Below are 26,521 nucleotides of genomic sequence, written 5' to 3' on the forward strand. Positions count from 1 at the left end.
TGTCTCCGCAATATCCTTTCTTTCAGGAGTGCTAGTTCTGCAAGGTTCGCAGGAGAGCTTCTGTAAAGTTTGGAAGGTAGGAGACGAGGTACTGGCAGAAGTAAAGCTGTGAGTACCGGGCGTGAGTCGTGCTTCGGTAGCTCAGTTGGTAGAGCACTTGCCCGCGAAAGGCAAAGGTCACGAGTCCGAGTCTCGGTCGGGCACACAGTTTTAATCTGCCAGGAAGTTTCATATCAGCGCACACTCCGCTGCAGAGTGAAAATCTCATTCTGGAAACATCCCCCAGGCTGTGGCTAAGCCATGTCTCCGCAATATCCTTTCTTTCAGGAGTGCTAGTTCTGCAAGGTTCGCAGGAGAGCTTCTGTAAAGTTTGGAAGGTAGGAGACGAGGTACTGGCAGAAGTGAAGCTGTGAGTACCGACCGTGAGTCGTGCTTCGGTAGCTCAGTTGGTAGAGCACTTGCCCGCGAAAGGCAAAGGTCCCGAGTCCGAGTCTCGGTCGGGCACAAAGTTTTAATCTGCCAGGAAGTTTCATATCAGCGCACACTCCGCTGCAGAGTGAAAATCTCATTCTGGAAACATCCCCCAGGCTGTGGCTAAGCCATGTCACCGCAATATCCTTTCTTTCAGGAGTGCTAGTTCTGCAAGGCTCGCAGGAGAGCTTCTGTAAAGTTTGGAAGGTAGGAGACGAGGTACTGGCAGAAGTAAAGCTGTGAGTACCGAGCGTGAGTCGTGCTTCGGTAGCTCAGTTGGTAGAGCACTTGCCCGCGAAAGGCAAAGGTCCCGAGTTCGAGTCTCGGTCGGGCACTCTGTTTTAATCTGCCAGGAAGTTTCGTATCATCGCACACTCCGCTGCAGAGTGAAAATCTCATTCTGGAGATTATATACGAGGTTTGGAATTTAAACTCTGCTAACGGTATACTACGCCTTCCACATCGGTGGCAACGATTTCCAGATAACGCTGGTGACTACTCTGAAGGGCAGTAACAGGTGCAAACACGTAACTGTTTTGTATCGGTTGTGAACAAATAGTTGCCGCTATTGAAGTTCCAGCCCTAGTAATTTGGATTACTGCCCCTTAAAAGGCAAGTTGTGGTGATTCAAATGCTCCCTGCAAAAGTTTCCTCCTGTTTTTTCTGTTTCTATTGGGTGTTTCAAAAGTTCCTGTTTTTTCTGTTTCACCATGTAATATTTCCTTTGCTATATGTGACAATAACATAATATACTCGTAAATTCAGAATATAATACACATCTTGCATCTTTACATGGTTTATGACCAGTGCGACAGTACATTTGCTGCAAATATAATATATACCATGGATCGGAGAAGGCTCTACACATAACCAGAGTCTATCAACATCTGTCATGGACATCGTCATTTTTCAGAGCTCTGTCTGACGCCGGTAGTGAGTTATGGAAGAAATGTCTTCGTGGTTGTAGAGAGAATCTGACTGACAGTATGAACAACGGCGGTTTGGACAAGAATTCTGATTCTCAAAACCATGACGCTCCTTTGCACTGGATGTCACAGTTGGTATATAAATTGCGGAATTATTCAAAAGTTTGACTGGCAGGTTTTTTCAGGGAACATTTCGCGGCTAAATGTGTCACAATATTTTTGGAAAAAATATAAATTACAAATATTGCTGATATGTTTATTATGGGCCTTAGGCCGTGGTCCATGGCATAATTATCTGCCTAACGTTTCGTCTTCCAATGCTGCACACACCGTCAGTGGCTGTAATGACTCAGAAAGCTGTTACAGACTCAGCCAAATTCAGCAAGCTGAACTGATTATATCTACGCAACGGTCGGTTCCTGACGTCATCAGACTGCTACTTAAGCTCGTGGAGTCGCTCCGACATATGTTGTGGAGCTTGTAATGGGGAACAGTTGACAGTGTTTTTTTTTTGTTTTTTCCTTTAACACTAAGGCACACAACATGCCTAATTTCAATCCTTCTCCTTTTCTGTTGAAATTGTTTTTGTGTTTTGTTTATCTATGGCCTCTCTGTACATCCTACCATAGTAAATGTTACATCTTGCTAAAACCAAGGTGCCTGAGACTTAACCAACGTATTTTACAGTAATACATAAAGTCTCCATACTCTCCATTCAGTTCCATCGAAAACAGTTACAACTCACAGTGGAATAATCAGAAAACTTACTGTTAATACCACCAATATCTTTCCATACTGCATGCCTGCAAATTTCTCAAAAAGTGCTTTTTGATGTACAAGACACTGAATCCCGTCTTGTGGACCGTTGTAATTTTTCGTTCTTTTACTGTCATCTAAATATTTAAATTGTGTCTGCGTGGTATAAGCACTATCCATCGCTTATGCGAATTGAGAATTGTCATCCCTCTCTTCAGTCAGTCCCATTCATTTTAAAGGATTGTGACGTTAGATCGCTAGACTGCCTCTTTTTTGCAAACAGCCACTGGACCTGTGAATGTCCTCCATACCACGAACAAGTAGCAAAACAGTGCTGACACCACGATTCTGCGGAACTCAGAGAATTGTGCCGACCGAGAAACGCCGCACCGCAATGTTACATGAAATGCGGCGCTGTTACGAGAACTTCCGAGAAGGGCCGAGCAAACCCGAGTGACATGTCGGGCCTTCGCCCACAAGCGGCCCACAGACGCTGCACGCTTGAACTTTGACACGCCGTGGCCGGCCCTGTGCTGTGTCTCTCCTCAGTCCATATACTCCACATTCTTACGACTCGTGGCATGCCGGCCATTCCGAGCAGCGACATTGCGGAACGACAGACCGCAGCCTCGACACTCAGGACGGCAGCATGTGCTGGCAGGCGTCTCTCCTTCTTACACCAGAGGTAGCCTCATCCTCTCACCAACTACGGACACTCCAATGCGATTTCAGAATGAAAAACGCGCTGTGTAATATTTCTTTGTATAGAAAACGTAGATGGCGCCACTCCCAAAGGCGTTAAGTGGTTGCGCTGGAATGCTAACCATTTGCATATCTGAGCATGTAGTACATCTTACACCAAACTGACGTTCGCTGCATTCCGCAGTCGCGGTGCTCCAATTTTATAGCCCAGCAGTGTAATTAAGAAACGAACCTCGACGGAGGTCCGTTAGTCGTGACAACCTGTCCCAACGTCCGCTGCCACCACCGAAAAGGATACTTGTTATCCTTTCGGAGCCTGCTAAAGGAACTCCAATGTTCAGTTTCTTCAGTGTGTTATGAAAGTGCAGCAGGTAGAGTAGTCTGAAACTTTGCAGAAGACGCCAGTAAAGATGGAATGTTTGTGTTTTGGCAGCAACGGCTGGAGTGCGACCTGAATGGGTGATTGGTCCGTGCACCCTGGAGTTGTCCACCAACTGCAGCAGCAATGTCGTCTTCTACCTCTTTCACAGGTAAGCTACCGACATGTCTTTAAATCTTTGGTTTTTTTGGTGTTGGACTCAATCGATTGTTGACGTTTCGAAGATTGGTATGGTACCGTCCTGCACCTCTCTCCAGGGTGGGGATTTTCTCCGCCTGGGGACTGGGTGTTTGAGTTGTCCTCGTCATTTCATCATCATTCATAGAAGTGGCGAGATTGGACTGTGTAAAGATTAAGAATTTGTACGGGTGCTGATAACAATGCAGTTAAGCGGCCCGCAAAGCAAACATCATCATCATCATCATCATGCATTATCATCCATCATCATCCTTCTCTCTCTACCTTCTTCCAGTCTCCTCATCACTGTGTACCTGCTACACGAAGTGCTCTCTACAGGGTGAAACCAAACCTACGGCCAAACCGTCACGAAACGTTCCTCAGACGTAGAGAAAGAAAATATGTTCACGAACATGGATCGGGTCCCGACGGAGGTTCGAGTCCTCCCTCAGGCATGTGTGTGTGTGTTTGTCCTTAGGATAATTTATGTTAATACTGTGTAAGCTTAGGGACTGATGACCTTAGCACTTAAGTCCCATAAGATGTCACACACATTTGAAAATTTGGGTTGGGTTGGTTGGGGGAAGAGAGCAAACAGCGAGGTCATCGGTCCCATCGGATTAGGGAAGGACGGGGATGGAAGTCGGCCGTGCCATTTCAGAGGAACCATCCCGGAATTTGCCTGGAGCGATGTAGGGAAACCATAAAAAACCTATATCAGGATGGCCGGACCCGGGATTGAACATTTTAACATGGATCGGGAAACGGCTTATTTCCATGTTAGGGGTCAGTTTCTACAGCTCTTCAATAGTTTACACACGCGAAACACACAAGAAAAAAACTGAATAGCACAATGTGAAACACTTTCCTAAATGAGATGTTAAAAATGCCCTCCGTTAGCAAAGATACATCCATCAACCCACCGTTGCATTGAATCCATGATATGCTGGTGCGTCCATGGAGAATTGCATGCTGGCCGCTGTGGTACACTTTCGTGAGGATTCTCGTTCCATTTCAGGTCTCTTCGTAGGCAAACTCCTAGATATTTTATGGAAGTAACTGCTTGCAGCAATTGTTCTGTAGTTGTGTAATCATGCAGTAAAGGGTCTTTCTATCTAGTCTTCGCAATACCTTGCATTTGTTCATGCTGACGATCAGTTGCGACTCATTGAGCCTAGCGTCGATCCTCTACAGGTCTTCTTGCATTTCTCTGTATACAACAGCATCATCTGCGGAAAGCCTCATGGAACTTCCGATGTTATCTAATATGTTATATATATATATATATATATATATATATATATATATATATATATATATATTATCCGTGTTGGATCTTCTGAATTTCGCGCCTGTTAATGAAACTTGGTGAATTAAGCAACCAGCCACAAATACTTTTTGAATGGACCACAACAAAACGAACCGCCACCAGCTGGAGTGTATTTAAGTGAACACAAGTATTTTGCCTCATATATTGCAAGCACTTTAGCGTATTTTTATTAATGAAACAGAGGATAAAGTGCTACTAAATAATCAAATATTCTTGTGCAGTGTGGAGCAGACTACATGCTGTCAACCCAAACTCTACCTAAAGAAAATTGTTAACCATCTGACGACGCGCATGGGTGGTTGCGTCATTTGCCAACTGTTTATATACCGGGTGGCTACAATTAAATGTTCCCTATTTAACACGTTATCACACGGAAAGTTATTACCGTACGAGCACCAAACTTGGTAGCATTAGTGTCCAAAGTATGGGGTGCATGATTTCCATGCGTCACAGCTCCACCATCCAGTTCCAATTATGGCCACCAGGTGCCGTGATCAGGCATCGTAATTCGTAGTCTCACACACCTGACCAGTCGCAGTGCACTTGTTGACGTGTCAACATGAGCTTGGACAAAAGGAGAAGGACATTATTGGGGAAGCTCTATTATCAAAACAACAGTAATGCTGCAGTTGCACTTCGAGAATATCGCCGGCTGAAATTATTACAGAAGGGTCCTCTTCCTCCATCTGCTGTGCGGAGCATGATGAAGAAGTTCGAATCAACTGGAGAACTGGGCGTCGCTCCGGGAAGAGGCCGACTACCGGTTGCATCACAGGTGGTTCATGAAATCGCTGTCCGGTTGCACCACAGGTGGTTGATGAAATCGCTGTTCTGTAGCAGACAACGCTGCGAGCAATTCCCAATCGTCAGGCAGTGCGCTTGCTGTGTCACGACAGTTGAACACCCCGTGGTCCACTGTACGGAAGGTGCTTCACCATTCTCAAGTGGTATCCGTACAAGATCCATATTGTGCAGCAGCTTGCACCACAGGACGCACAACGACGTGTTGACTTCGCTCTCCACTTTCTCGCAAGGATTGAAGCTGACGAGAGTTGGCCCTGGACCATCCTACTGACAGATGAAGCTCATTTTTCTCTGAACACATACACAACTGCCAAGTGTGAGGATCTTCACCTCCGGTCACGGTGCATGAGGTTCCTCTGTATTTTTAACGTGTCACCGTATGTTGTGACTTCACGGCTACGTTCATTATTGGCCCATTCTTTTTCGAACAGCTTGGCGCTCAAGGACCAAAGACGTGCAATGTGACTGGCCAAAATTACTGCGATACGCTCCTGCTCGAATTATCAGCCGATAGTTTCCAAATGCTTGGCCAGTACGATCACCTGATCTCACTCCCTGCGATATCTGGTTGTGGGGCTACCTAAAGGACAGGGTTTACGAGGTTTAAGAGGTTTACACATGTGTGGAATTGAAGCTCAGCATATCAAGAGAGGTAGCCAGCACATCAACGGACATGATTCGACCTGGTGTGCAGAATGCAATCCTGAGCTCTCAGCCCCTTCTGGACTCTGATGGGTGCCATATTGAGCCCATTTGGTAGGCGTAATGGTTGTTGTTGTTGTTTTTGTAGTCTTCAGTCCTGAGGCTGGTTTGATGCAGCTCTCCATGCTACTCTATCCTGTGCAAGCTTCTTCATCTCCCAGTACCTACTGCAACCTACATCCATCTGAATCTGTTTAGTGTATTCATCTCTTGGTCTCCCTCTACGATTTTTACCCTCCACACTGCCCTCCAATAGTAAATTAGTGATCCCTTGTTGCCTCAGAACATGTCCTACCAACCGATCCCTTCTTCTAGTCAAGTTGTGCCACAAACTTCTCTTCTCCCGAATCCTATTCAATACCTCCTCATTAGTTATATGATCTACCCATCTAATCTTCAGCATTCTTCTGTACCACCACATTTCGAAAGCTTCTATTCTCTTCTTGTCCAAGCTAGTTATCGTCCATGTTTCACTTCCATACATGGCTACACTCCATACAAATTCTTTCAGAAACGACTTCGTGACACTTAAATCTATACTCAATGTTAACAAATTTCTCTTCTTGAGAAACGCTTTCCTTGCCATTGCCAGTCTACATTTTATATCCTCTCTACTTCGACCATCATCAGTTATTTTGCTCCCCAAATAGCAAAACTCCTTTACTACTTTAAGTGTCTCATTTCCCGATCTAATCCCTTCAGCATCACCCGATTTAATTTGACTACATTCCATTATCCTCGTTTTGCTTTTGTTGATGTTCATCTTATATCCTCCTTTCAAAACACTCTCCATTCCGTTCAACTGCTCTTCCAAGTCCTTTGCTGTCTCTGACAGAATTACAGTGTCATCTACGGAATCCAAACTGATCTTCCCCGAGGTCGGCGTCTACCAGTTTTTCCATTCGTCTGTAAAGAATGCGCGTTAGTATTTTGAATCCGTGACTTATTAAACTGATAGTTCGGTAATTTTCACATCTGTCAGCACCTGCTTTCTTTGGGATTGGAATTATTATATTCTTCTTGAAGTCTGAGGGTACTTCGCCTGTCTCATACATCTTGCTCACCAGATGGTAGAGTTTTGTCAGGACTGGCTCTCCCAAGGCTGTCAGTAGTTCTAATGGAATGTTGTCTACTCCGGGGGCCTTGTTTCGACTCAGGTCTTTCAGTGCTCTGTCAAACTCTTCACGCAGTATTATATCTCCCATTTCATTTTCATCTAAATCCTCTTCCATTTCCATAATATTGTCCTCAAGTACATCACCCTTGTATAGACCCTCTATATACTCCTTCCACCTTTCTGCTTTCCCTTCTTCTTTAGAACTGGGTTTCCATCAAAGCTCTTGATATTCACGCAAGTGGTTCTCCTTTCTCCAAAGGTCTTTAATTTTCCTGTAGGCAGTGTCTATCTTACCCCTAGTGAGATAAGCCTCTAGATCCTTACATTTGTCCTCTAGCCATCCCTGCTTAGCCATTTTGCACTTCCTGTCGATCTCATTTTTTAGACGTTTGTATTCGTTTTTGCCTGCTTCATTTACTGCATTTTTATATTTTCTCCTTCCATCAATTAATGATAGAAAAGCAAATGATGGTACCGTTATGTAATGATATGATGTACCGTAGCAGCACATTACAAGTGTTTCAATTGAATTGATTCTTCATTATTTATCATCCCCATGTCCTTGACATTAATGCTACCTAGTTTGGTACTCCTACGGTAGTTAGTTTCCGTGTTAAACAAGGAAAGTTTAATTATAACCACTCGGTACATTGTGCAACATAATGGTCCGACAGTACTCATGTGCGGCACACCCAGAGTTACTTCTACCTCTGTAGATTTCTCCCCATTCAGGATGATGTGCTTGTCTCTGTTTGCTAGGAACTCTTGAATCCAGTTATACAGCTGGTCTGATATTCCAGAAGTCCGTATATTTGTTCATTAGGCGGCATTGCGGCACTGTATCGAATGACTTTCGGAAGTCATGGGTCACAATATCTACCTGGGCGCCTGTATCCTCTGCATCGTGTGTCTCCTGGACGAACAGGGCGAGCTGGGTACGATTTTTGTTTTCGGAACCCATGTTGGTCCCTAAAGAGGAGATTTTTGGTCTCCAGAAATTTCGTAATACACGAGCATAAAACATATTCCAGAACTGTACAGAGGACCAACGTCGGGGACATGGGCCTATATTTTTGTGTGTCTGTTCGGCGACCCTTTTTGAAAACACGGATGACTTGTGCTTTTTCCCATCATTAGGAACGCTTCGTCCATCAAGAGACCTACGGTGCACAGCCGTTGGCTGAGGGGCAAGCTCTTTCGCATGCTCCGTGTAGAAACTAACTGGTGTCTCGTCAGGTCCAGTGGCCTTTCCTCCGTTAGCGATTTCATTTGCTTTTCTATCGTTTGGTCACTTATTTCGATTCTCTCATTTTGTCGTTCGTGCGACGATTTAAAGGAGTAGCTAAAGTGTGATCTTCCTCTGTGAAATAGTTTTGGAAAAAGACTTTTACTATTTTGGCCTTTTTGTGTTATTCTTTGTTTCAGTGCCGTTATGATCACGGAATGTCTGGACAAATGCGTCGATTGGTTCACTGATTTAACCATACACCAGAACATCTTAATATGTTTTGTCAAGTCGTTAGACAGAAGGCTCCATGCACAGCCGTCCTCTTTTTGGCTTAGTTTGATTACCGTTGTCGAAACACGGTGACACGGTGGATGTTTTCCATCCCTCACAATTTTCCTCGTTACATACTTGTCTGAAGCGTTTTGTACGACGCTCGTGAACTTCGTCCTTTGATGCTTAACGCTGTTAGTGCTGGAGATGAAATTTTCGAGATGATCTGTCAAGTAATCTGAAATCTGTCTCTTATCGCTCTTGCTAAAGAAAAAGACTTTCCTGACTTTCTTTATATTCGTATTTACAACCGTATTCAGTGATGCTGTAATGGCCTTAGGCCAGTAGTACTCTATCATATTTCTTTTACAAAGTTCTTTGACATGGCACTAAAAAGGGGTTTTACAGTGTCATCATAATTTTCAAAAAAGTTCAAATGGCACTGAGCACTATGCGACTTAACTTATGAGGTCATCAGTCGCCTAGAACTTAGAACTAATTAAACCTAACTAACCTAAGGACATCACACACATCCATGCACAAGGCAGGATTCGAACCTGCGACCGTAGCGGTCACACGGTTCCAGACTGAAGCGCCTAGAACCGCACGGCCACACCGGCCGGCGTCATAATTTTCGTCAGATTTCAAGATGTCCGACAACAACAGCTTGTTGTTATGCGCTGCAGTTGCTTGTGCCACAGTTGCTCTGTGTGTGTGTTTAGAAGAAAAAGAGGAGGAAGGAAAGGAAACATACTTGGGCGAAGCCATGGGTATTACGTCGAGATAGTAAAAGTATTCAGCAAAATTTGTTGTGAGAATTCAGTATTTCTTTGCTTATTAACATCTGGTTACATCCAGCTTTCTGCCTTTAGTGATACGTGTGCATTTTTCATCTACTAGTTAATTTATACAGGGTGGGGCAAATAAAAGTGGTCCAGAAGAGTGAATACGACTGGACGCGAATGTGTGCATACAACCACATCCCGTGACGCGCACACCACGTGTACGCCCGCCATTTGACCAACACCGGTTCAGAGCATAGTTCGGGCTGTGTCAGTGTGAGTGGATCGGTGCAAAGGGGATGATGTGCTCACAAAAAGCAGCAGGTGTTCGTTATGGAAAGTTACGTGACAATAAAGTCGTGGAAACGGTGAGGGTAGTTGTTTGCTGAGAAGTTCAATGGTGTGAAAGAGCGCCTTGCAACGCTTAGTCCGAAAATCGCGTCAGACAGGATCTTTTTTGAACAGGTCAAAAAACGTTCGAAAACATGTCCGCTCACCAGAAAATGTGACTGCAGTTACTATAAAATATTTCAGAGTTCTACCAAATCAACCTGACGCCTGTCGCAAGATACCGACGTATAATGTCGATCATGCGGACGAATATTCCACCTGGACCTGCACATGTGTCCCTGCCGCTTCTCTCTCGTTCATGCGTTAAAAGCAGCAGATTCTCGTCAGCGCCTCCAGCACAGTGAATGGCTTGGACATGATTTTTATGTCTGAGGGAGCGTGGTTTTACGTGAGTGGTTATGTCAACTCACAGAATCAGATGTTCTGGGCAGCGGAGAATCCGCATAACTTCCACAAAGCACCACTGCATGATCGGAAGGTTGGGGTTTGGCGTGCAGTGTTTGCACGCCGCATTATTGGTCCCATCTTCTTTCATCAGACGCTGACCTCGGCGCGTTACATTGCCAGCATTTTGAAACCATTTGTGGCAATATTAACGGGGAAAAGACCCATAGCTACTTCCAACAGGATGGAGCAACTGCCCATACAGCCGGCTGAACCTTGGAGCACATTTGCACTAACTTCACGCCTGACAGAGTTATAAGCGGTCAGTCTGGTCACGGCCCTAGCTGGCCAACCAGATCAACCGATCAGTCAGTGTGCGATTATTTTGTGTGGAGAGCCCTCAGGTCTAAGGTGTACCGCAACAACCCTCACAGTCTTCAAGAACTGGAGCAGAACATTCCGGATGAGATTGCAGCAATTGCAGCAGTCCAGCTTCGATCTGCCTTAGCAATTTGCTAACCAAGGCCCAGAAGCGCCTAGAGATGAATGGTGGTCACTTTAAACATCTGCAGTAGCCATGTCAGTACTGTATTTCCTTTCCTACGCTGTGTTCCTTTGTACCCTGGAGCTCTGACCTCCGGGCCACTTTTATGCTGCGGTGGCTAGCCACGCGGTCTTGGGCGCCTTGCCACGGTTCGCGCGGCTCCTCCCGTCGGAGGTTCGAGTTCACCCTCGTGTGTTGTGCTTAGCGTAAGTTAGATTAGCCTAGGAACCGATGACCTCAGCAAAAAAAATGGTTGAAATGGCTCTGAGCACTATGGAACTTAACTGCTGAGGTCATCTGTCCCCTAGAACTTAGAGCTACTTAAACCTAACTAACCTAAGGACATCACACACATCCGTGCCCGAGGCAGGATTCGAACCTGCGACCGTAGCGGTCACGCGGTTCCAGACTGTAGCGCCTAGAACCGCTCGGCCAAACCGGTCGGCTGACCTCAGCAGTTTGGTCCCATAGGAACTTACCACAAATTTCCAAATTTTTGTCACTTTTATTTGTATATATTGTGGAATGTAATGGTCCTATAACACTGAACCAGGCGATCTTCTGAACCTACGCCGCTGCCGTAAGTAATGACGGTGACAGTGATGTGTATTCAGCAGTCAGTTGTATGGAAGTTGTGCAGCGAGGTGGGTCAACGTGAAGCTGTGGCAGAATGCCAGAAATGAAGCACCGTGCTTGGACGTACCCACCACCACACTGCGAATGAACTTTCTCGACCTGTTGATGTCTCAATGCTGGCTGTGCAAAGAATGATGTACCACTCACAGCCACGTAACACGCCGAAAGAAAGCGGTCATAAAGTGCCTTGTCGCTATCAACCGGATCTAAACCCGACATGGATTGCTGTTGGCAGTGAATGCTAGTCCATGTGAACCAATGTCAGGCGCGAACATTGAAAAGGGAACTGCATGCAGTGGACTATATGACTCCGGTTCATCATAAAAAATATTTGAAATGATTTATGGCATTCCTAGCTGGGAGATGATGCCCGGTATTACTCGTCCACCTGCTGCAAATGTTTCTACCCCCTTCGGCGACTTGCGAGTCGATGAAAATGAGATAAAATGCTTAAGACAATACAAATCTCGTAAAAGACCACTGCTCACAGCGGCACGTGAAGGTGCACGTCTGCAGTGGGTCAAACAGTACAGAAAGTGAACAGTTTCGATTACATTAGATTAGAGTAGAGTATACTCCATATAGACCACATTAGATGTACTTTTTGTTCTATAGATACGCCGAGTAAGGAAATCATCAAGGTTGTCAGATTTGTCATTAAACCAGAATACCCAATACACATTTACAAAGAATAAGAGATATATTAATGTACCTTCCACAAACCTCAAGCGAACTAGTCGTAAAGGATATGGAATAAGTCAAAAAATCTGAAACATGTTTTCGTTAAAAAAGGAGTAAAAAACTAGAAATTTCGAGTATGCTGGGATTATAAATATTAGGCTATTAAACAGACACATTATCAGACAGAAAATCATTATACAATCCTCATTTACATTGATTACATTATTGAGCTGAAGATATGCAGAAATCAGATTGAACCAATATCCGCATTACTTGATACCAGCTGATAATAATCCGCTTCGCTGGCGTTTTTGTTTCCTGCCAGTAGTTTTATGAATGTAATAATGACAAAAAAATGCGGTGCAAGACTTTTTCGTTATTTTTTTTAAAAATCATTATACGGACAAATATCTTATATGTAAGAGAACACTGCTAGCCATGCTTCTTTCTTCATCGGTTTCGCTGTTCCGCGCCACCTTTTGTTTTTTCGACACTACACAGGGTCGCGAAAAGTTGTTTTTACGTTTGGGCATTTTTCCAATATATTTTCAATTTCTTTTTTGTTGAAGCACAGATATTAATTACTCCTTCTTTAAATGCTGAATTGGAACTGAATCACTGTTTTCGAGAGTAGTTTTTCATTCACTATTTTTTTCCTGTGATTATTATAAATAATACTAATACGCGCTAGGCAGGGATTACACTTCGCAATTTGAGTTGGCAGCGCAAGGTCAGCATTACAATTTTCGTCACCTACAACCACCCACTTTCACCCAGCGCGGCCAAAACAGAGGTTAGTACTAAGCGCTTGTTCTCTATATACGTAAATAATTTGGCGGACAGCAATGTGCGGTTGTTTGCTGATGGTAATGTGGTGTACGTTAAGGTGTCGAAGTCAAGTGACTGTAGGAAGATACAAGACGACTTTGAAAAAATTTCTAGGTGCTGTGATGAACGACGGCTAGCTCTAAATGTAGAAAAATGTAATTTAAAGCGGATGGGTAGGAAAAACAAATGTTCGGATGCTATGTTAGTAGTGTCTCGATTCACAGAGTCACGACGTTTAAATATCTGGGAGAAACGTAGCAAAGCGATATGAAATGAAACGAGCTTGTGAGGATTGTGGTAGGGAAGTCGAATGATCGACTTCGGTTTTTTTGGGAGAATTCTAGAAAAGAGTGGTTCATCTGTAAAGGAGACCGCATGTAGGACGCTTGTGCGACCTGTTCTTGAGTATTGCTCGAGTGTTTGGGATCCGTACCAGGCCGGATTGAAAACATCGAAGCAATTCAGAGGTGGGCTGCTACATTCGTTACCGGTAGGTTCAAACAACATATAAGTGTTACTACTTTGCGTGTAAGGATCACAAAGATAAGACAAGAGAAATTAGGGCTCATACGGAGACATATAGACAGTCAGCCTCACTCTGTTTGCGAGTGGAACAGGGAAGGAAATAACTGGTAGTGGTTCAGGATACCTCCGCCACTGGCCGTAAGGTGGATTGCTGAGTATCGATGTAGTTGTAGATGTAGATGAATTACTTAAGAATTTGATCCTGTTTGAGATTATGGAATGTTATTATTCGAAATATTACACTACTGGCCATTAAAATTGCTACACCACGAAGATGACGTGCTAGAGACGCGAAATTTAACCGACAGGAAGCAGATTCTGTGATATGCAAATGATTAGCTTTTCGGAGCATTCGCACAAGGTTGGCGCCGGTGGCGACACCTACAACGTGCTGACATGAGGAAAGTTTCCAACCGAGTTCTCATACACAAACAGCAGTGGACCGGCGTTGCCTGGTGAAACGTTGTTGTGATGCCTCGTGTAAGGGGGAGAAATACGTACCATCACGTTTCCGACTTTGATAAAGATCGGATTGTAGCCTATCGCAATTGCGGTTATCGTATCGCGACATTGCTGCTCGCGTTGGTCGAGATCCAATGACTGTTAGCAGAATATGGAATCGGTGGGTTCAGGAGGGTAATACGGAACGCTGTGCTGGATGCCAACGGCATCGTATCACTAGCAGTCGAGATGACAGGCATCTTATCGGCATGGCTGTAACGGATCGTGCAGCCACGTCTCGATCCCTGAGTCAACAGATGGGGACGTTCGCGAGACAACAACCATCTGCACGAACAGTTCGACGACGTTTGCAGCAGCATGGACTATCAGCTCGGAGACGATGGCTGCGGTTACCCTTGACGCTCCATCACAGACAGGAGCGCCTGCGATGGTGTACTCATGGGTGCGCGAATGGCAAAACGTCATTGTTTCGTATGAATCCAGGTTCTGGTTACAGCATCATGATGGTCGCATCCGTGTTTGGCGACATGGCGGTGAACGCACATTGGAAGCGTGTATTGGTCATCCCCATACTGGCGTATCACCCGGCGTGGTGGTATGGGGTGCCATTGGTTACACGTCTCGGTCACCTCTTGTTCGCATTGACGGCACTTTGAACAGAGGACGTTACATTTCGGATGTGTTACGACCCGTGGCTCCACCCTTCATTCGATCCCTGCGAAACCCTACATTTCAGCAGGATAATGCACGACCGCATGTTGCAGGTTCCGTACGGGCCTTTCTGGATACAGAAAATGTTCGACTGCTGCACTGGCCAGCACATTCTCCAGAGCTTTCACCAACTGAAAACTTCTGGTCAATGGTGGCCGAGCAACTGGCTCGTCACAATACGCCAGTCACTACTCTTGATGAACTGTGGTATCGTGTTGAAGCTGCATGGGCAGCTGTACCTGTACACGCCATCCAAGCTCTATTTGACTCAATGCCCAGGCGTATCAAGGCCGTTATTACGGCCAGAGGTGGTTGTTCTGGGTACTGATTTCTGAGGATCTATGCACCCAAGTTGCATGAAAATGTAATCACATGTCAGTTCTAGTATAATATATTTGTCCACTGAATATCCGTTTATCATCTGCATTTCTTCTTGGTGTAGCAATTTCAATTGCCAGTAGTGTATTTTTAGGTCTCTTGTGTGTGACAACATCTGCATAAGTAATAGACAATAGGAGTAGGTGGTAGGCAGTAATTAACTGGTGGCGTGTGCATTTTCTGCCTTTGCTTCTGCACCTTGATGACGAGTGTGCTGCGGTATGGCGGCTTCTTCGTCGACCGCACCCAGTGTTCCGCGAGCCGCTCACAGCTAGAGGGACACGGCACGTTTAAACCTGTTATCAGGGCGCCGGTGGGCGAGCTAGCTCTTCCGTCGCTTGCTGTTCTCCGAGCTGCTGCTTTCATCTTTTACTTTCCCCTCTTTGGGGAAGTGTGAGAGGGAGTTTGTAGCTTTTCGGCTTTTACTCCCCTGTGAACTTGTGTGTGTGATTTTTCTATAGTTTTTTTGGTGTCTGTGATATGTGATGATCGTTGTGAGTGTGTCTGGTACTTGCCTGAGGTAGGTGAGAAGATTGGTGTTATATGGGAAGGAACAGGATTAGGGATTGGGTGTTGGGATTTTCTTTTCGACTTAGTCGTCGAAGATCGTCATAGGGCGCTTGTGCTTATCGCGGGACATGTCATACCGACCTAGGGAGTGGATGAGTGCGTTTCCGGATCTGGAAGAACCCTCATAGAAGGCCCTTGCCAGATCCTGGAAACACTCTCTCAGGAGTGGGATTTCGGCTGCGGCGTGCAGGTCGTCTGTGGGGAATCCAAGAGGTAGATGCAGTGACCTTCTGAGGGCGCGGTTCTGCAGCCTCTGGAGTTTGTCCAGGTGCTGCTTTGCCGCGTATCCTCAGACAGGGCACGCATACTCCATTACTGGCCGGATCAGGGCCTGGTACACATTTACTGCTACTGGGCAGGGAAGGGAGCTGGTTGTGTTCAGGATAGGGTATAGGATGGACATTCTGGCGCAGACCTTCCTGTGGACCTCGTCTATGTGGTGTTTCCACGTAAGACGAGAGTCCAAGGTTACGCCAAGGTACTTGGCGGTTCTGCGCCAGGGGAGTTGGGTTCCATTTAGGTGAAGGTGGAGGGAGGACGTTGAGGAGGTTCGCGCCTTCCGAGCCTGCGGGTAATCAGCATTACCTGCGTCTTCTCAGAGTTGATGGTGATGCGCCAGCGACGGGCCCAAGTTTCTGTCATCTAAAACCTTTTGTAGCCTACGGATGACCAGGTCCTTGTTCGCGTTTCTCGTGTAGAAGACTGTATCGTCAGTGTACTGTGCAGTGTGCACCAGGGGGGCTGTTGGAGTGTCCGCAGTGTACAAACTGTGCAATAGGGCCCAAGGACCGATCCCTGTGGCACCCCAGCACGAATACGCCTTCTGGTGGAGGTGGCAGTTTCTACTTTGACGGAGAAAGTCCTGTTCGTGAGATAGCTCTTGATCAGCTGCACTATGCTCCCGGGAAACCCTTGTGTGTACAACTTGTAGAGTAGCCCTCTATGCCATACTGAATCAAAGGCTTTGGCTACGTCTAGTAGCACTATCCCGCAAGTGCCTCTGCGGTTGAAGCCCTCTGTGGCTGCTTCAACCATTCTCATGACCTGTTGTGGGGCAGAGTGGTTCTGCCAGAACCCAAATTGGAAATCCGGCAGAATTTGCTCTCTGGTAATATGTTCTTGTATTGGTCTTAGCAGGAGGCGCTCATAGATCTTGCTGAGAGTTGGCAAGAGGCTAATCGGCCTGTAGTGCTGCGGGAATAGAGGGTCTTTCCCTGGTTTGTGTATCGCGACCACTTCCGCATATTTCCAGCAAGCTGGGAAAACACGAGATCGAGTAATCTCGTTGAGGACGTTCGCGAGGTGTGTGATTGCTGTGGGTGGGAGATTTTTGACTAACTGATTAGTGACACTGTCGTGCCCTGCTGCCTTTTTTGTAGGGAGGGACCTGATTACTCTTGCCACGTCCTCGGGGGCAAAAAGTATGGGTTCGTCCTCTGGGTCCTCCTCGGCATTGAGGAAGACAGTCAGTTGACGACTGACTACCTCTTCATGCTCTTCATCCTGGGGTTCTGCCGCTTGGAACTGCTTCTCGAAGGAGTCGGCGAGGGCATTGGCCTTTCCAGCATGGCTGTAGACCAGTCCCCGCTCGCCATGCAGTGGCGGCATCCTAGCGCGTCTTTTTGTAAACTGTTTGGTCGCTTGCCATAGTGTATGATCGTCTACTTTGAGAGCTGTGAGGCGGTTTTGCCATTGCTGGTTTCTGTGCTCATTGAGCGCTACCTTCAGTTCTCTCTGTAGACGATTGAGCAGCCTCCTGGTGGCCTGATTTCTGGCGATCCTCCACCCTTTTGCCACTATGTTATTATGTCGGATTTTAGCTAGCAAGTGTTCCGGGAGCTGTATTTGCGGCGGTGGGCCATCCCTTTGTGGAGGGGTGGCTTCTTCCGCTGCCTGCAAGATGGTGCCTGTTAGGTCTTGTAGCGCTTGTTCTACTGTTTCGGCAGTAGGTGGCGGAGCGCGAGCGATATCAGAGGCGACAGTTTCTTGGTATCGCTCCCAGTCTGTACGTTTGTACGACGTCTGGTACCGTGGGAGTGCTACCCATTCTCCCACATCGACCTCCAGAATCACTGGGTTGTGGTCGGAGGACATTCTGTTGATTGTCCTTGCGGCCACAAACCCTGCGATACTCCTATTGAGAGCTGTCTAACACGTCGGGCCTGCCTCCATTTTTTGGAAAATGTGTGGGCTCGACTGGACCCCATGTTTCGAAGTGGTGGGTGCGCGATAGTTGTTGCAGTTTGGCGCCTGCTCTGGAGGTTACTCTAGAATTCCAATCAGGGTGTTTGGCATTGAAGTCTCCCCCTATTATGAGTTTACCTTCAATTTGCTCTAGAGCAGCTATGTCTCCCTCATCTATCTGGTCATGTGGGGGTCGGTAGACTGCAACAATTGTTAGGGGTCCAGTGGCAGTGCTTACTTCCACCGCCATTGCTTAGATTTTGTTGGTAGCTGGTAAGAATACCTGGTGGTGGGGGATCCCTCTTTTTACATATATGGCCACTCCTCCGCCTTGGGTTGGCCTGTCTTTACGGTAGCTAACGTAGTTGGGAACTGTCGCTTTTATTCCCGGTTTTAGGTGGGTTTCCCCCATCATGCATATGTCGATGGAGAACTTCTTCATGAGTTCTCTGAACTCGACCTCTTGATTAACAATGCCATCTGCGTTAAAGACGCAGATTGTCAGGCCTTGAATATTCGGTCATCTATTCATGATGGGGTTTTGATACTACTTACAAGGGAACCTCCCCATCGCACCTCCCTCAGATTTAGTTATAAGTTGGCATAGTGGATAGGCCTTGAAAAACTGAACACAGATCAATCGAGAAAACAGGAAGAAGTTGTGTGGAACTATGAAAAAAATAAGCAAAATATACAAACTGAGTAGTCCATGCATAAGATAGGCAACATGAAGGACAGTCTGGGCTCCGTAGCGCCGTGGTCCCGTGGTTAGCGTGAGCAGCTGTGGAACAGGAGGTCCTTGGTTCAAGTCTTCCCTCGAGTGAAAAACTAAATTTTTTATTTTCTTAAAATTATTATCTGTCCGTCCATCCGTCCTATGCGAGGTAACTGCGCCGTAGTATGGGTTCGAAAAATATTCATTAACCTTGTTATTGAAGTCGCGAGCTATATTTGCTGGATTCATATTGCCCACGGAATACATCTCACGTATTTAATGGACTCTCGTCCAAAGTAGCGAACAGTCAACTGCCAACCAGGGAGCCTCGATAGCAGGAACACTCCCGTGCGCTGTAGTCGACTGACGTGTGTTTCAATGTTTGTATAGGTGTAGTGTCCCCATACTACGGCGCAGTTACCTCGCATCGGACGGACGCGCAGATAATAATTGTCTCAAAACAAAAAATTAAAAGTTTACTCGACAGAAGACTTGAACCAAGGACCTCCTGTTCCACAGCTGCTCACGCTAACCACGGGACCACGGCGCTCCGGAGCCCAGACTGTCCTTCATGTTGCCTATCTTATGCATGGACTACTCAGTTTGTATATTTTGCTTATTTTTTTCATAGTTCCACACAACTTCTTCCTGTTTTCTCGATTGATCTGTGTTCAGTTTTTCAAGGCCTATCCACTGTGCCAACTTATAACTAAATCTGAGGGGGGTGCGATGGGGAGTTTCCCTTGTTAGGAAGTAGCAGAGGGGAGCGACTGCTGGACTGTTGCCTGAAGGGCGACGAGGATCTGTGTGTTCTGCTTCTGGGTGTTCTCCGAGAGGCGACTGCACGCATACTCGCCACCAGAGGATGATAAACCGACATGACCTCACTTCTCACGACTTTGATTGGCTGGAACGTCGTTTTAAACAGCCACACTCAGTGCTTCCGCCCCAGCTTCGGTTCATCTGTAGAGTTATCAACATTAGTACGGAAAGCTGCAATGAGGACATTACATCAACGTTGCCCGACACTACTAATACTCGGAGACTTTTATGAGAGCGTCAGCATTACAGAGTATTTGTTTCTATCAAGAACATTACTCTCAGGGTGGTCCATTCATAGTGACCGGGCCGAACATCTCACGAAATAAGTATCAAACGAAAAAACTACAAAGAAAGAAACTCGTCTAGCTTGAAGGGGGAAACCAGATGGCACTATGGTTGGCCCGCTAGATGGCGCTGCCATAGGTCAAACGGATATCAACTGCGTGTTTTAAAATAGGAACTCCCATTTTTATTTATTATTCGTGTAGTACGTAAAGAAATATGAATGTTTTAGTTGGACCACTTTTCTCGCTTTGTAATAGTCACGCTGTAATAGTCACAAACGTATAAGTACGTGGTATCACGTGCGGACGGTATTTGCTTCGTGATACATTACCCGTGTTAAAATGGACCGTTTACCAATTGCGGAAAAGGTCGATATCGTGTTGATGTATGGCTATTGTGATCAAAATGCCCGACGGGCGTTTGCTATGTATGCTGCTCGGTATCCTGGACGACATCATCCAAGTGTCCGGACCCTTCGCCGGATAGTTACGCTATTTAAGGAAACAGCCACATGTGAAACGTCAACCACGAGCTGCAACAAATGATGATGCCCAAGTAGGTGTTTTAGCTGCTGTCGCGGCTAATCCGAACATCAGTATCAGACAAATTGGGCGAGAATCGGGAATCTCAAAAACGTCGGTGCTGAGAATGCTACATCAACGTCGATTGCACCCGTACCATATTTCTATGCACCAGGAATTGCATGGCGAAGACTTTGAACGTCGTGTACAGTTCTGCCACTGGGCACAAAAGAAATTACGGGACGGTGACAGATTTTTTGCACGCGTTCTATTTAGCGACGAAGCGTCATTCACCTACAGCGGTAACGCGAACCGGCATAATATGCACTATTCACGATGGCTGCGACAAGTGGAACATCAGCGACATTGGCGGGTTAATGCATGGTGCGGCATTATGGGAGGAAGGATAATTGGCCTCCATTTTATCGATGGCAATCTAAATGGTGCAGTGTATGCTGATTTCCTACGTAATGTTCTACCAATGTTACATCAAGATGTTTCACTACATGACAGAATGGCGATGTACTTCGAACATGATGGATGTCCGGGATATAGCTCGTGTGCGGTTGAAGCTGTATTGAATAGCATATTTCATGACAGGTAGATTGATCGTCGAAGCACCCTACCATGGCCCGTTCGTTCACCGGATCTGACGTCCCCCGATTTCTTTCTGTGGGTAAAGTTGAAGGATATGTGCTATCGTTATACACAGAGAACGCCTGACAACATGCGTCAGCGCATCGTCAATGCATGTGCCAACATTACGGAAGGCGAAGTACTCGCTGTTGAGAGGAATGTCGTTACACGTATTGCCAAATGCATTAAGGTTGACGGACATCATTTTGAGCATTTATTGCATTAATGTGGTATTTACAGGTAATCACGCTGTAACAGCAAGCGTTCTCAGAAATGATAAGTTCACAAAGGTACGTGTATCACATTGGAACAGCCGAAATAAAACGTTCAAACGTTAATTTAAAAAACCTACCTATTACCAACTGTTCGTCTAAAATTGTAAGCCATATGTTTGTGACTATTGAAGCGCCATCTATCACAAAGCGAAAAAAGTGGTACAACTAAAATAGTCATATTTCTTTACGTACTACACAAATATGTAATAAAAATGGGGGTTCCTATTTAAAAAAAAAAACGCAGTTGATATCCGTTTGACCTATGGCAGCGCCATCTAGCGGGTCAACCATAGCGCCATCTGGTTTCCCCCTTCAAGGTAGACAAGTTTCGTTCTTTGTAGAGTTTTCGTTTGACGCTTATTTCGTGAGATATTTGGCCCTGTCACGATCAATGGACCACCGTGTATGGCAGAAGAACCTACATTTATACAAAGTTATGTACGTCTCATTAGGAACCTCTTGAGTGTGAGGTTGCGAAAGGTCAATGATGATTACGACATTCGATGCCCGACACATGGCCTACCATACAACCGCAATATTGGCTTTAATGGTAGCAGGGGTGGAGGCTGGAGGTATCAGATCGTGAGCACAGCATGAGGCTACAGAGCGTAGTTCAACTGCTTTGTCGACGAGTAACTCACAACAGTGCTAGTGGTGTTGATACAAAGCAGAGTAATGGCAACGGTAAGCAAAGCAACCATTGCATTATACCGACAACCACGTTTGGCGAATATGACATTTCGTCAGAAAGGAACCCAAGGTATTTCGCAGAGTGAGAAAGAAATTCCAGGTGAAGTATTAGCGTTTCTGCAAGATGAGTCAGTGGAATATGTGGTGTCGTATGCGCTCGACTGTGCGGGCAGTATATGTGAGGTGTACAGTGATGACGATGCGTGCTTAACAAGTGAAACTGATAATGAAACAGGTGCCGAGCCTTGTAGTTCATAATCTCTGTCGGACAGGGAGCCACAATTCCCATCTATAGCGAAACTCAGTAAAGGACAATCGTCGTCCAAGGAGCGGGCACGAAACATAATTACGTACATGGAAGTACATCCGCAGCACAGTAAAAAAAATAATCATGGACAGATTTCGATAAGTCCGCAGCAATATGATAGTGTAGTGCATAAGAAAAACTACGGATATTGAAGGGACGACAAGGCCCACTTGTTACAAAAAGTGGTGTTTGCGAGTTTCAAGGATGCTCGATGTGATTTACAGGATATGCATGATAGTGATCTACTACGTTATGCACATTAAACTGCGCGCGAAGTAGATTACAGCGATTTCAAGGGAAGTAGCGGATGGTTACATAACTTCAAACAGCGCTACAGAACTGGAAAACGCATGTTAGCGAAATTTTAAACAAAGCGTCATCTTGACGAAGCACAGCAAACTGAGGAATCGGCCAGAAAATTTGTAAATGAGATAAACTTATCCCATCATTGAGTAAGGAATTCGTTTTCAACTCCAACCAATGGGGAGTTGAAGAGGAAATGCATCTGGAAGGGAGCCTGGAAATCAGAGGTACCGAGAGAGTTGTATCAAGATCAAGTAACACCAATGCCTTAACGGATTCGTATACAATTATACCGACTGTTAATCTGGATGGTAAATTGGCTGGAAAGTTATTCACTGTCCTGCGAGAAGTTAGAGGTAATCCGCCCCCTACGATTCGTTTTCGTGTGCGTGATCTTGCAAGGGCAATAGGGAATATTTACGTCACAATATGCAAAAGTGGGAAAATGGACGTAAGAGAACTAGAACTATGGTATGAGCACTGATTTTGACCAATAAATGGTCAAAATATCAAGTTTTTGCCTCATTCTTGGTCTGCGTATAAAAACTGCGCGCGGCGTAGATTACAGCGATTTCAAGGGAAGCAGCGGATGGTTGCATAACTTCAAACAGCGCTGCAGAGCTGGAAGACGTATGATAACGAAATTTCAAACAAAGCGTAATCTTGACGAAGCACAGCAAACTGTGGAATCGGCCCGAAAATTTGTAAATGAGGTAAACTTATCCCATCGTTGAGTAAGGAATTCGTTTTCAACTCCAACCAATGGGGAGATGAAGAGGCAATGCATCTGGAAGGAACCCTGGAAATCAGAGGTACCGAGGGAGTTGTATCAAGATCAACTAACACCAATGCCTTAACCGACTGTTAATCTGGATGGTAAATTGGCTGGACAGTTATTCATTGTCCTGCGAGAAGTTAGAGGTTCTCTGCCCCCTACGATTCTTTCTCGTGTGCGTGAGCTTGGAATGGCAGTAGGGAATTTTTACGTCACAACATGCAAGAATGGGAAAATGGACGTAAGAGAACTACAACTATGGTATGAGCACTGATTTTTATCAATAGCTAGTCAAAATAACCAGTTTTTGCTTCATTCTAGGTCTGCATATAAAAATTATACTTCTTTTTGAGTAAATTATCCCTCCCGAAAAGTGTGCGACATTGCAGTTCATACCACCTGGAACCACCGGACAAATTCAGCTCCAGGATGTTTGCTTTTTCCGTGCCTATAAAACGTATTATCGTACTGTCTGTAGTTAGGCCTTAAAGGACAGCCACTTTCACGAGAGACTGTTTCGCATTCGGTTGCTAGCCATCACAATTCATCAGTTCTCATCACCCGTTACACTAATATGATTCTATACGTATTCTTTAAGAGTGGATACCTAGCTGGAAGTCCTGACGGTTTTAACTCCCAAAGAGTTCTCCTTCAGTCTTGATGGCGCGGGCCTTTGTGATCACTGTGGCGTGCTATTTTTCATTCGGTCTCCATGATGCAAGTTAATGGTTTGTTTTGAACATTTCTTGAATATCGACGATGTTCATTTTGTGAAGTGTAATACATATATTCCATAGAAGATTGATCTCTGCACCTTCCGGACATTCATTTCCTGTCGTCCTCTTGATGCACATGGTGAGCGTCATCAGCATCCAATATTTTTCCTGTCGTAATTGAGACTTTTAAATGAGCCTTACTAAAGTCCGAGCTTGCTATCTCGCACTCAAGGGGTTCCATGTCAGTTCACTGAATGTAGTGTAACGTTTCGTAGATTTCTTATTGATTGTCTTTATTAGCCACATCTCCTGCGAGCATGTCATATGCTGTGTACAAAATGACAACAACCGTGTTGATGGGCCACAAACATTCAGGCATCCTAGCACTCATCAGCTGGCTCTCTAAATGACCATGCCTTAAACACATACAAAATGTCAGATTATTTGGAACAGCGGGTGAAACGTGAGTCAATACCCCCTCAATTTGGTTGCCCTACGGGATATAATCCCCGATGTGTGGCTATCCCTGGATACGGCATACCTGAAGAAACTTGTAGGCCCTCTTCCTCGCTGAGATGAGGCCATTACAACGTTAAAGACGGTGTTACGCGGTATTAGCGTCAACTCTCGAAATTTTTGGTCCAGTGTACTTATTGAAATGTACATAAAAATTCACTTCTTTACGAATGAAAAACAAAAATCTGCGTCGATCTGAAGATCCACTTGCTTATTAGGATTTAGGTATTGCTTTGCAAATATATCTCGCGTTCTTACAGGGATTGGCATCTCTCCAAAGTTTTAGATGACCGTCTGTTCAGAACCTACCACAACGCCGCAGGGACCCACAAAGACGTGGGAGAAAAACGAAGCGACGCAATATTTATTCGTCGCCTAGCGTTAGATCCGAAGCCTGCATAGATCAAGCCGTCACCGTGGTCTTCCATCATTTAGCGCGGCGTAGGACAGGCTGTAACGGAGAATCAGCCGTAACAGTGACTTTATTACCCATCGATCGCCTTATGAGGAGGAAGAGAACAGTTAGAGCTTTTGTGTCCCCTTGTCGATCGGATCATAAGTGCTGGCTCACTAGCTAAACTGAAAGAGCACGGGAGAAAGAATTAACAATGATTTCATAATCTCAGCCATGAGCTAAGCCACTTAAAAACCCTAAGGAATCCCCCAACCGTGATGACTGCAAAGGAAATTGGACGACATTCTTTTCACGATTTCGAGAATGTCTAATACCTCGATCGCTCAGTTGCCTGATGCTCCGGCACGAATTAACGCGCCTCGCGCGGGGAGCGAATAGCGATACTCGCAGCCACGAGGGGTCCAGCAAGAGTCTCAGCGACTCTGAAGTCGGTATTCCTCTCTTCATTTTATATTTTTGCATATACTCGCACAATTTCTGTTTGATCTTTTAACTGGTATTCCTTGATGGTTTTTGGATACAGATAAACGTAAACACCACCCAGGGACCGAGCGAGGCCGCGCAGTGGTTAACACACTGGACTCGCATTTCGGGAGGACGACGGTTCAAACCAGCGTCCGGCCATCCTGATTTAGATTTTCCATGATTTCCCTAAATCGCTTCAGGCAAATGCCGGTATTGTTCCTTTGAAAGGAACGATCGACTTCATTTCCCATCCTTCCCTAATGGGACCGATGAGCTCGCTGTTTGGTCCCTTCCCCGTAATCAGCCGGCCACTGTGGCCGAGCTGTTCTAGGCGCTTCAGTCTGGAACCACGCGACCGCTACGGTCGCAGGTTCGAATCGTCCCTCGGGCGTGAATGTGTGTGATGTCCTTAGGTTAGTTATGTTTAAGTAGTTCTAAGTTCTAGAGGACTGATGACCTCAGATGTTAAGTCCCACAGAGCTTAGAGCCATTTGAACCATTTGAACATCAGTGAATTTTGTGGAAATAAAATAATTGTAATTTACTGTACTGCTGCAGCTGGTGCACCAAGTCCTAATATTTAGTATCAACTGCAAATGTCATACACAATTCCAGTTACTTTGTAGTAGTAAATCTAAACAAGAGGAAATACAAGGTGTACAACTCTGCATCCGCCGTTTGCCGAAAGGTGGCGATAACTGTAAGTAGCGGTCGAAAGAAACAGATCGCAGACGTCAGGAAATTAGCTTCGACCTCGGTCAGCATAACCTCATTAAAACATTAGTCGATTTGTGTCTGCATCATAAAGTTGTTCTTGATTGAAAATGTCAGTTTACGAACCTAATTTTCGTCACTTGCAGGAGGTGTTACTGTTTTGTTTCAATATGAAGAAAACAGCGGCTGAGTCTCACTGAATGCTCCTAAGTAGGTATGCTAAGGACGCTATTAGTGAAAGAACGTGTCGTGAGTGGTTTCAACGCTTCAAGAACGGTGATTTTAACGTCGTATACCGGCATAGTGGTGGAAGAAAGAATGTTTTCGAAGATGCAGAATTGGAGACATTGCTGAGTGAAGACTCGCGTCAAATTGAAGAAGAATTGGCATGATTAGTGGGAGTGACACAGTAAGCCATTTCACAACGTCTCAAGGCTATGGCCATGATTCAGAAAGAAGGTACTTGGG

At 45.5% G+C, this 26,521-nt stretch overlaps 1 protein-coding gene across 1 annotated transcript in view; it reads left to right on the top strand.

The window, feature by feature from the left end:
- The window catches only part of LOC126194871 (pancreatic triacylglycerol lipase-like), a 247,020-nt gene that overhangs the window by 61,412 nt on the left and 159,087 nt on the right, over positions 1–26,521 (top strand). The window contains exon 2 of the mRNA XM_049933215.1: positions 3,289–3,385. Coding sequence (XP_049789172.1) covers positions 3,289–3,385 — 97 coding nt within the window. The remainder of the gene's footprint in view (positions 1–3,288; positions 3,386–26,521) is intronic.

The sequence above is a fragment of the Schistocerca nitens genome, chromosome 7 (genome assembly GCF_023898315.1).
Source record: "Schistocerca nitens isolate TAMUIC-IGC-003100 chromosome 7, iqSchNite1.1, whole genome shotgun sequence".
Lineage (NCBI taxonomy): Eukaryota > Metazoa > Arthropoda > Insecta > Orthoptera > Acrididae > Schistocerca > Schistocerca nitens.